This window comes from Nannobrachium achirus, assembly GCF_963921795.1.
Source record: "Nannobrachium achirus genome assembly, chromosome: 20".
NCBI classification, from domain to species: Eukaryota; Metazoa; Chordata; class Actinopteri; order Myctophiformes; family Myctophidae; genus Nannobrachium; species Nannobrachium achirus.
This window is the reverse complement of record NC_137827.1, coordinates 32135394-32147777: the sequence shown is the minus strand read 5'-3', so window position 1 is coordinate 32147777 and position 12384 is coordinate 32135394. Positions and strand designations below refer to the sequence as shown.

The 12384-nt window shown below is 43.3% G+C and overlaps 1 protein-coding gene across 1 annotated transcript; it reads left to right on the top strand.

Annotated features, from left to right (window-relative positions):
• The first annotated feature begins 2468 nt into the window (after positions 1–2468).
• On the top strand, positions 2469–12192 carry LOC308305752 (glycogenin-1-like). Its single transcript, XM_080750609.1, has 7 exons — positions 2469–2602; positions 4731–4869; positions 5552–5726; positions 7933–8095; positions 8929–9055; positions 10116–10326; positions 10825–12192. The coding sequence occupies exons 1-7, from the start codon at positions 2470–2472 to the stop codon at positions 10990–10992; spliced, it is 1116 nt and encodes a 371-aa protein (XP_080606735.1). The 5' UTR covers position 2469; the 3' UTR covers positions 10993–12192.
• Positions 12193–12384: the final 192 nt, after the last annotated feature.

The following is a 12384-nucleotide window of genomic DNA, read 5'->3' as shown; positions in this document are numbered from 1 at the left end:
AGGTAATAGGAGCTGGCATGTGCTACTCAAAAGCATGTGTTTTTAATTATAATATGATGAATTATTAGCTTTGGATTGTTAACTTACAAGTGGATTAACACATTTACATTTGTTTTTCTCTTCTAAAATAACATGTTCTTTTTTTAAACAAAAGTAACAGAGTTCTCTTTTTATTGTTTTAATCCAAGCTAAAATGTGAGAAACTCTCTCTTGGTTCTTTCTCAACAAGTTGTATAAAGCTTCCTCTATGTCAGGAGTTCTCCACTAGAGGTCAGAAGTGTGCTACAATTCACAGATCTGCAACCAATGGATAGAGTTGTTACTTCAATGTCTATATTCAAGCCTTCCTTGGCTTGGGGAAGCATTGAATACTCTTCTATTTGTATCAATAGTCTGATCTTCAACTATGACAGGTAGTACTGAAAACAGATCATTGATAAGCTGAAACCTGTACCCAGTGGTTTCTATCAAAATCACTCATTCATTGGTTCATTTACCCACAGCATCTCCCTCATCCTTCTTAAACAAGGTCAGTCAGATGGGTGGCTGAGGTGGCCCCCACGGAACCTGATGGGACTCAACCTATTGACCCAACAGAAGAGTAGTAACCCTTACTGAATGAATGAGCTCAGAATGGATATATTTGAAATGGATAGAGTAACAGATCAGGTGGAGACAGTGAGACACACACACACACACACACACACACACACACACACACACACACACACACACACACACACACACACACACACACACACACACACACACACACACACACACACACGCACACACAGAGGCTGCCCCCCAGCAGGTTTTTGTTCAATCATGCCAAACCTGTATACATATACACCTTTCCAGCTTATTTTATTTCTTCTTTTACAGTCTAGCTACAGAGACATTTTACAGTTACATTGAGGAAGTTGAATAACAAAGCTACAGATTGGATTTCAACATCCAAAAAACATTTTTATGTTGTACGGATTGTGGGAAAGACAGATTATTTGCAAAATAGTCTTATTATATACTTTATGTATTGAAAACATTTGTTTTGTGTGCTCTTACTGACAGTATGTGCTCTTAATCGGTGAGAGGGCCACCTTAGATTTAAGCCTATACCACTTGTCCTGCAGGGCTCTTTACAGCAATGAGACTACTAGTTTTACAGGCCAGAACTCCTCCCTAGCAATCGCTCTGAGACTGATGAAGATTCTGGTGACTCTTAACAGAATACATCAGGTGATAGTGTTTTACTATGCTTCTATCAGGTCCATGCTTCTTATAGTGCATGCATCAATTTGACCTTGAAGAGCAGTGTACATCATTTCATAACCTTGGTTGTTAAACATGGATAACAAATAAATTGGAACATCTTTATCCTGTGAGTAAGGCAACCAATGTTTCCTCAAAAGGTGTCCAGTTTCTGGAATTGGTGAACTGTTATTGTGTGTCTCTTTGGATATGTTGTCACATGTGATACGTTGTCACAAACAATGTTTTGTGATTGTACAAGTAGTTTTATTCTTTATCCATCTACTGCATAGCCAGCTGAGAGCTTTCTCACGTGTTTTGATGCTGAACTGCATACTGTGAAACTGATTAAATAAATAGCCTATAGCCTGTGTAATTAATCCAATATAATCATAGCACAAAATCATAGATTCCAGGATTATATTTTGATAATATGTGTATGGTTTCGTCCAGCATATCAAATTAATAAAAGAAAAGGGTATTGAAGTAGAAAACATTTGAAAGCAAATTGTTTATGCTAATTCAGTGTATACACATCACAGGATTGGTGCTGTGTGTACACAGACTTGACCCCTACCTTGTGTCCAGCAAAAGCATGTTTAGGATGTTTGATATTTACCTGGTTTAGGTGAGAACGGGGTAAGAAGATGACCCAGTGGGTAACTTGACCCACCCTGGCTGTGAAGTTGTGAAGCACATGGGAAAAGTTATTTTACACACAAAAAAAATGTCAAAGCAAATGTATCCAGTGTTGGTGGTGATGGTAGGCATGTGTGGGGCAAAATGAACCAAATGCTCTGGGTTAAATTGAGCTAATCAGAGCAATTTGAGCCACATGACCTCTTTTCGTTTTAGAACTTTTTATGGGCCTTTGTCATATTCAATTTCAATTGATAGCAGACATCCATCAAGGAGAACTTGAACAAAGTGACAAAGTGAAAAGTGTTTCTTTTTTTTGTTAACTCTTATTTACTTTACCGTTTTCAATCCATCCAAATTTTGCACTTTTAGAAGCTCTGGATAATAGAGAGAGAGAGAGAGAGAGAGAGAGAGAGAGAGAGAGAGAGAGAGAGAGAGAGAGAGAGAGAGAGAGAGAGAGAGAGAGAGAGAGACATACAGAGACAGAGAGAGAGAGAGAGAGAGCAGACGCGACAGGAGAGAAGTGAACACATCAAGGGGGGCGTGTACGTAGCTGCCAGTGGTCACGTGACCCGGAATATGAGGGACTACTTCATTATTCCTGACTGCTTCCATCTGCTGAACCTCTGCCCGTCGCCCTGCTTCGGAGCATCAAACCACCCTTCCAAAGAAACACAAACCTGGGCCAGATCAGCTCCAAACACCATGGCGGGTAAGAAAGCCACCGTGGCAGCCTTTGACACGTTAACGCTACGATGACAGCGGGCCTGGGAGAGATGCTGCAGCACCACTAACCGCACGCAACGTTTTATTTCACCTCCAACAATGAATCCACCATTAAATAAAGCCAAAACACTGCTTTCGCGAGTGTACGAATGGCATAGTGGGTTTAAATGACTAACGGATGGAGATGATGATGATAGTGGCCAGACTAGACCTGGCTGAACACAGTGTGCTTTTAATGACAGAGTTGCTGCAGCAGGACAGTGCGTACGTGCGCTGTATAGTGCGCTACGGTACGGAGTGGCCATCATTCTGACTAGACTAGAGCACCATCTTATTTATGGGTCCCTTAATATTTTTGTTTCCTACATTTTGTTTTTAATATTTAAAAAAAACATTCCCCATAAAGCTAATATTTGCATAATAAAACGATTAATTCGTGAGTAATTTTTTAAACAAATGAAAGACTAATCTAAGAAATTCCATAAATTTGAAAAAAGTTTAAGAAGTAGTGAAAATAGCCGATCTACAAGCTCACAACGCGGCGCGATGAGACACGTTGTGAGCGTGTAGATCTGCTATCTGCTACTAGTTTGAGTCCCGGGCAAATGTCTAATTTCTCTTTTGTGTCTGGAGCTAAAATGTTTGGGAAACACTGATTTAGAGAGCTTTGTTTGCACATAGTCCGTCTTAATGTCCGTTAAATAATAATTAACCTCAAAGACCATGAGGCACGTTTGGAAAGTTTGGTTGTAATGTGGCGTAATGCGCTTCCTTGCAGCCTTGCTTCACATTTTTGTGACATCCCCCTAGCAGCCTTACAACACGACGTGTTAGGTCAAGTTTACCGGAGGAGCAAGTGCATCATCATCATTCTAGCGAAAGTCTAGCGAAAGGAAACGCGGTGGAGCCTCGTCTGTTGTCTATATATAGAAAATGATCATTAGACGCACATGAGTTGACAATCTGTTTGTAGCCTACCATTTAGACTGGGGCTGGGCAGTGGTCACACGTTGATGGTGTTGACTGTTGAACTGTCACACTCATTCAAACTAGGTGATGGTGAAGGATGCTTCCAGTTGATTGTAGGCAGAGCTGTTAGGCCTTGCTTTCTATCTATGAGATTAGAACATGGCAGCATTTACAGGAAAGCATGTACACACACACACACACACACACACACACACACACACACACACACACACACACACACACACACACACACACACACACACACACACACACAGGTAGTCTGATTTAGTCCTGTTTTTGATTTGTGAGAAGATAACAATGTTCTTAAAGGTACACTCATAAGCTAATACAAATCCCCATCTATACTATAATTTTGCAAATGTCTGTCTGTCTGTCTGTCTGTCTGTCTGTCTGTCTGTCTGTCTGTCTGTCCCAGCGTTTCTCCTCGGTGGCTGGAGCAATTGATCTGAAATCGCATCACCATAAGCATATGAACACACCTGACATAACTGTGAAGGCCGTTTGTCACTTTCACAAATCGTATGCTGTATATTAGCATTTTTATGCTGTATCTACTATCTATTCTGCATCTAGCATGAGGCACATCTATTCTGCATCTAGCTTGAGGCAAAATGTTTAACCAGCTCTGTGTGTGTGTGTGTGTGTGTGTGTGTGTGTGTGTGTAGGCGGGGGGGGGGGGGGGGGGGGGGGGGGGGGGTTGTTGTCTGGCCCTGTTACAGATGTTGTCCAAAAATCATGCAGATCGGTACACAGTATCTCTGTAGCCATTAAACGAAACGGGTATTTCTTACATTGATGCTCCAACATATTATCATGCAAGCACCAGTTAAAGTTACTTTCCATCCCTCATATACTGTGTGCACAGTGCACACCCCATAACCCACACACTGCACATCATTTCGGAGCTCATATCTTTGAACGGGTAAGGACTATTAGTTAATTAATTGAATAGAATACTGTAGATATTAGAATAGATAAACCTACTGTGTATTGCCTACCATGAAAGTACAAAAGTGTATAGTGAGCGAAGAGCCCATAGAGAAAATAACAGCCATGAAAAGTGAGTGACAACATTCACATGATGACAATCATGAGATGACGGATTCTTTGTGTGTGTGTTCTAGCTGACCAAGCATTTGTGACGTTGGCCACTAACGACCACTATGCCAAGGGAGCGATGGTCCTCGGTCAGTCATTACGCAACCATAAGACAACCAAGAGACTGGTGGCTCTCATAGGACCACATGTTGCAGAGCAGTGCCGGTAAACACTTTCATTCTCTCACCTCTTTTGTCTTTACACGCACACACACATGCAGCACACAATACACTGTACAACATGCTCATCTTTCCATATGTAACGCCTGGGACTCCAACGCGGTTCTCCCATGTGGAAGTCTAACATCTTAACCACTAGACCAGGGGTCTTCAACAGCGGGTCCTCAGAGTTACTACAGGGGCCACCAAATCTTTGTGATAGGATAATTCTTTTAAAATAACAACTTGAACCCTCGCATCCATATTGTGAGGAGAACTTTGGCCAAAAATAGCAGATCTAGCGCGAGGCGTTGAGAACTTGTAGATCTGCTATTTTCGGCATATAGGTTTGGTGTAGAGGTAAAAAAGAACAGGCCAAGTACAGAGTGCAAGGTCAAGTTAACTAAAAATCCAATCCAACATAGACTGATGACAGTGCTGTCAAACAAGTCTATGAATCTATCTATGAAATCGATGAATCTGCATCACACATTTATACAATATGTAGAGGGGTCCCTGCTTCATCTCTCTCTCAGCTAAGGGGTCCCTGGCCTGAAAATGTTGAAGACCCCTATGTACCCTATGGACCGGGGGAGATAGACTTTTGAGCCCCTGCTAGCATCTGCTACACATACACTACATACTCATCTTTCCATCAAAAGTAAATCATACTGTGTGTGTTTTTTCAGGAGTGTGTTAGATTCCATCTTTGACGAGGTGTGTTTGGTAGACGTGAGGGACTCAGGCGACACGGCCCACCTTGCGCTGATGTCGCGTCCAGACCTGGGAGTGACCTTCACCAAGCTGCACTGCTGGACGCTCACACAATACAGCAAGTGTGTGTTTATGGATGCAGACACACTGGTGAGCAACATTACTACTGCCTCTTCTGTCCTACAAGCACAACCAGCTGTCAACTCAAGGATGCGCTGAATTTCATGTCAGTGTTAACTTCAAGTTAATACTTACGGTACTAAATAAAAGTAATTCTTATGCACACCAACATAAAATGACACACAATTGAAAAGGTTTCAGGCAGCTTGGCACTTGGAACACCAGGCTAAGACTACACTTTCCCGAAATCAGAGTGACAGAAGTTGGCTTTTCCGTTCACAGAAATATATTTGAAAATATCAATTTCTGCTAATTGGCAAGCTATATATATATATATTCTTAGACGATTTTGATTCATATTCAGATACATTTTGCGCGACTGTAAAGACGAGACAGAAGTGGGGAGGAGGCTTCACATCCGTTTTATATTTTACTCGTGATCAGAGCTTCTGTTCTCCAGACTGTATGACGGAAGCATTTGAAAATTGTGGGAGGCAAAAGTCTGGCCATGCAAGACTACTTTGACTTTGGCTCAACACACACGCCACGTCTGTCTATATCCATCTGTATTGACATGAACACATGGTAGCAGGTTTTGGTGACCTAGGTCACAGGTCCAGGCCACAGGTCACTAGGTAGAAGTTTATTTCAAAAATAAATTTGATTAACTACACACTGGTTAAGCTGGCTACACATCACCAAGTATGTGCTTTGTGTTCATATTGCTGAGCTTTAATTGGCATTGCAATGTCAGCTGTGTGCTAGTGTTGCTGAGCTGTGATTGGCATAGCAGCGTCAGCTGAGCTGTGTTGTTTGCTCTATGCACAGGCACAGCACACTGCAGCTTGAGCTGCGCTGTGATTATTCTATTTTGGGGGATGTTCAGTACAGATGGTCTGCTTTTGTGGGGACATACCTGTACAGCACATACCTTAGGCACCATGCTGTAAAAGGCCTTTTGAAAAAGGTGGCTTTGTAAATAAAGTATTTAGAATTAAATGAAAAATGTGTTTTTCATACGATTCATTTTTTGTGTATTATGTTAAACAATGTAATTTGTGATGACATCAGGTATGAATCATTATTTAATTCACCTGCGTGAATCCCATGTTACTCTAGAATAAATTTCCAGATTGGTCTGGAACTCCTCTGTGTGAATTACAGTTCGCTCACCCCAGAGTTGCGAGTGACCAATCAGAGCCCATTATCCACAACTTTCCAACATCCCATCGTGCATTGCGCAGAATGTGCAGGCAGCTTCCGGCGCCGCAGCCGAGGGTGATCTACAAGCTCACAACGGTTGCATCTGCGACGCGACGTGAGCTTGTATGTCTGCTGTTAACCAGAAGTGTCCCGCAAATAATGCTACAGTAAATTCTCGCGGAAACAGGTGAATAAAAAGTGGGATCCCTCCCCCCCCCCTTTTTTTTCTGTAACATTTGAATCGGTTTTCTTCCACACCAAAGTTCCAGACTAATAAACATTATGTGTAGACATGAAACAAATTAGAAGCTGACCAGTGCTGAACTTATTTACTAGTAGCAGGGATTTTCTTTTTGAGTCAAAATATCAAAGTGTGTTATGGATATGCAATGTGATGCGAGAGTGCATATTGTGATGCAAGTGACTCCTGGATCTCAGCTATCCAACATTGGAGTCGGGAGCGCTGCAGTGTTGCTAGCTCCACTATCACTCTAAAGTGTGTCTACAGTATACTGTTGGTGGTTGGCTCCCACAGTTTGCTCGCCATCAGTTTCAGCTTCCAGCCAGCCTCATCCTATCTCATTGACCTTGTCCATGTGGGAGGCCTGCATACAAGTCACAATTTTCTGCCCATTTGACATCAAGTGCCGTTCGTAACATTCTTGTGTAGACGCCACCCAAGACCTTTTCCTTCTGTACTGTACAGCAGTAGTGATTTTACTATAGCCACGAAAAGTCGCCTCATCCCGTACAATATATTCTAGGCAAGTGTCCTCTTCCGGACATTCAGATCATGTTCCATCATGGCAGTCCAGGCACAGAGATATTTAAAATCCTTGACTACCTCGAGCACCATCCTGCTGGCACTGTCAGAAGCAATGGTCCCCCCCCCCCCCCTTTGTGTTGAATGCCATTACTTTAGTTTTTTTTTAAACCAAGGTTATTTATTAGTAAAGTGATACACAGAGCCAAGGGAATTGTATTTTGAGATATTTGCATTACATTTAAGGATGTCTTTATAAATCTTGTACAGGTTCTATCAAACATAGACGAGCTGTTTGAGAGAGAGGAGCTATCTGCAGCCCCTGATCCTGGTTGGCCAGACTGTTTCAACTCGGGTGTGTTCGTCTTCAGGCCATCCAATGAGACATATCAGAAGTTGCTCACATTCAGCAGCGAGAACGGCAGCTTTGACGGTGAGATAACTAGGACTGAATGTATACTTAGGTGTGCGCGAGTGTCGCACACTGAAAATGGCAGATCTAATCTACAAGCTCACAACTTGTCGCATTGCTTTATTGTTTGTACTCCGGTTCACACCAACTACCTTGATAAAGGCTATAGCTGAGGCCCATTATGAGAACTTTTGAGAAGGGAATTGTATGGAAAGCGTATATATTGCACAATGACTGATGACATTATGACCCATTTTCATCTCCCAAGCCCTATGTAAATATTGTTTCCCGGCCATGTCTTTGTCTTCTAGTAGATGTGATAACCGTGGCCACATAGGTCAGTTGCAGTCAACTGAACTGGAGACTTTGTCCTTGGAGGACCCCCACACACAGACAGACACACCTGTGTAGACGCCACCCGGTTGCTTTTATGGTCTGACACGACCTAACCTTGGCCTGCATTTTTCAGCACTGGTTCACCCCTACCCTTCGTATTCATTTGTCGCAGTATATCACACAAGACTTCCCGTGTGAAAAAGAGACAACCCACCGCAGGGAACAGGGAAGCCTGAGTTCTACTTGGTAGCGATGCATTGTGAGCGTGTAGATCTGCTATTTTGGGTGCATCACACCAATGCTAAAACACCCTCGATTGCATTTCGGTCTGTGGGTATTATCCAGTTGTCGTGGTTCCCCAAATAAAGGGGAAGAGGGATATAATATGTGTTTGCCAGTTAGAATGCAGATGGCGATCGTTGGCAGTAATGATGCATTAGACACACGTCGCTATGAATAAGGGCGTCTGCTAAATCCTGTAATTGTAACTGTGTATGTCCATCCATCCATATGTGCAGGTGGAGACCAGGGCGTTCTTAACAGTTTCTTCAACACCTGGGCGACGGCAGATATTTCCAAGCACCTCCCCTTCATCTACAACCTCAGCAGTATCGCCATCTACTCCTACTTACCAGCCTTCAAACAGTCAGTGTATACACACACGCACGCACACAGTTTGCTCAAATTCCTTCTTTTTTTGCAGTCTTTGTGTCCTTAATGCCCCATATATATCAGTATGTATTGTAAGGCCAGTCACGGTCAGTTGAAGGGGTGTGCGTTTGTTTGTGCCTGGGTGTTTAATTACAAGGAGTTGCTGAGACTCTGACCAAATGTAGTCTATCTTCACCTGCCTAGAAATGGAGCAGCCTTCTGCTCTGTTATACTCTGTTGTCTGCCTCTTTAATCGCTGCCCATTCCTGTCAGTTCAACTCAATGGGTCCTTTATTTGCATGACACTGAGATTCTTGTACATCATCAGAGTTTAAGGTATCACTATTGCAAAATATTTGAAATTCTAATGATCAAATCTAATACCCATTTAACTCATTCTGAGCCCCAGACATTAACGGATTATAATGTCCAAAGTGCCTCCTTCAGGTCCCATTCACTTGCGTTGTCTTATTTTGAAGGCCAGAAGTCCACAGCGCAATCACTTCCGGTCTGACGTCATCGGGTCGTGCGCCGGAACCGATCATTGTCCACGTGGAGTTGTGTAATGGCCGACCGGGAGCTTTTATAACTGTGTAACATAAGCGAGCATCTGCCTCCATCCTAGCTTCTAAAGTGTAGTTTTGAGATAATGGACATTAAAGATGAGATCCCCCGTCCACCTCAATGTTATGGATGGGACTATTTTGTGCTGGAGGAGCCGTGATGATGCGAAATCAGCGGCGGATTTCGTCTCCGGACCTCCGCCCATTGTACTCGGTAATGTATCCGCCGTTACAGTAATATATTACTTTTCGCGAGATATCTCGGGAATGGCACTACAGATACTCGAGTACATTTCGCGAGATATCTCGGGAATGGCACTAAATCGGTTAAGATGGGCTGCGCCGGTAGCTGACCAACATCCCCAGCAGTCAGGAGAATGTTATTGCATCTCCTTCCCCCTCTCTGCCTGCAATTTCGTCATTATACTATTCCTTCTGTCTCTCACACTCACCTTCATATTCAACCGCATTTGATATTATCATTCCTGCAGGTACGGGCGTGAGGCCAAGGTGGCACACTTCTTGGGCAAAGTGAAGCCATGGGACTACTCCTATGACGCACAGACTGGGGAGGTCCGAGGTCACTCCATGACCCCTGAGCAGCAGAGTGACTTCCTGGTCTTGTGGTGGAAGCTCTACTCTGCCTCAGTGCTGCCTCCACTACGTCTGGCATATGGAGAGACTCCCTTCCACACTGGCTGCGTGAGTGTTTTCCCGTGTTTGTCTGAGATGTTCCTTGTGTTTGTGAACATGTGACATGCATGTGGGTTATATCTACCTGTTACCTTAGTTACTTGGTAGCATTTACTTGTTTTCTTGGACTGTTTTCTTGGTGTATTTGACCATTTACCATTCATGCCATTTACTCAGATTGTGCCCTTTGCTCTGGAGTATCTGCTAAATTGTACTATTGTTTATAGGCATCATGGTCAGACTCTGCTGTGCTACGTTGAATCCTTGGAATGGCTGGTTATTAGTCCTGCCAATTGGCTTGCGTTACTTCACAAACTCTTTAGACAGCCAGAGACCCTTGATAGTCACAGGGATTACAGCATTCTGGACAGGGCCCACAGATATTGCCATCCTTAGAGCCCTTCCGTTAGCGTTGCTAAAATGCAACTATCCATTTAATCTATCCTTGGCGTTTTACACTTCACCAATGCACCAATGCTTATTCTCCCTTCCATGTGTGTCTTACAGGATACAGCTCAGGCGGCCATGAAGGATGCGTCAGCCCCCACGCCTCCCCCTGCCCGGCAGTTGTCATCAGAGGAGAGGAAAGAGAGGTGGGAGGCTGGTCAGGCAGACTACATGGGCGACGACTCCTTCGTCCACATTGAACGCAAAATTGATACCTTCCTCAAGTAAGGGACCATGCGTGGGAGACAGAGACGAACAGAGAGAGAGCGGGAACCAATCGTAAGCCACAGACAGCTCTGTGGTGGTGGGGGATCAACTGCCAGCTCGACCAATCAGAAAATCTTGATGTGACCGATTGAACCTCGCTCTCTGTCAGAATGTCCAGTGAGTGAAAATGGCGACTCGTGCACTCCCCGCCCTCACCTCCATTTCTCTCTGAAGTGTTTCTTGTCAGTGTCTGATGGAATCGGGTGTCTCTGTGGTGCACATTCATGGTCTCAACCAACTAGTCTTCCAATAGACAATCCAAGCTGTTTTAAATACCAGTTTGAAGCAGCTCACCTGATTCCCCATTGCAGTACCGATTATTCCTCCTTTTTTTTTGCCCCAAAAAACAATCACAGGCCACTTTGCAATCTCCCAACAGTGTTCACCTCAACCAGAACGCAGATTTGGAGCAGTAACTGTGGCTTAGAGACTTTTGACCAGCTGCCTGTGACTCTAGCCTTGTAAACCTGCCTCCATGTTATAATAGATGTAGTATTGTTCTTTGCATGGCACATATAGTAGTGACCCCATGGGTCAGTTACTAAAGGATTTCAAATCTCACATGAAAGGTGTTATTTTCCATCTGTGATACTGTAGAGTACATTCATGATGTCCCAAGAATTCTGTATCTATAAACTGTATTTGGGTTGTGCATGTACATTTCCGCTTGTGAACGTCTAAAGGCATTTTTGCAGCCAGTCCCACACGTGGTTTTACATTTGTGCCATGATTATTTCATCACCTCCTGTCCCGGTCTATAATAATGCAACCAGCTGCCTTACCGTTCTTCACCGTTTACAAAACCTCACTTCCTGTAACTACTGTTATAGCACAAGTAAAATATCCCAACCTGACAGCTCCTTTCTATTTTGACAAAACACCTCCACACAGTAGCTCTGTGCTCCCATCAGTTGGTCCTAATTTGTCGCTTATCTCCCGATCAGGGAGTCGTACTGGTTTGTATCACTCCTAACTGCTCTTAACACACCCCACATGCTGGCAACATAGGGGGTCAGGGAAATGTATGTTATTTTTGTGTGGTCAGACTACTGAAAACTGAGTAGGCAAGTGTTGAAAAGTGGAACATTGTAATTGATATTCCTGCACTATTGTTCCCCTTTGCTGTATAAGTTCTGTTAAAAGCGCTAATAAAGAACTGGTGAAGCCACGTCATGACTCAATATCATACTTGATAGTGAAATGTCAAACCCACTTTACGTACAGTTGAAGATTTTGTGCAAAGCAACTCTTATATTGTTGGAATTAGGAATGGAAATTTCTATCCGATGTTAATTGCCGTTATGGCCAATAACTGAAACTGTCAATCTCAATTTAGTAAAGGGATGCACGTTA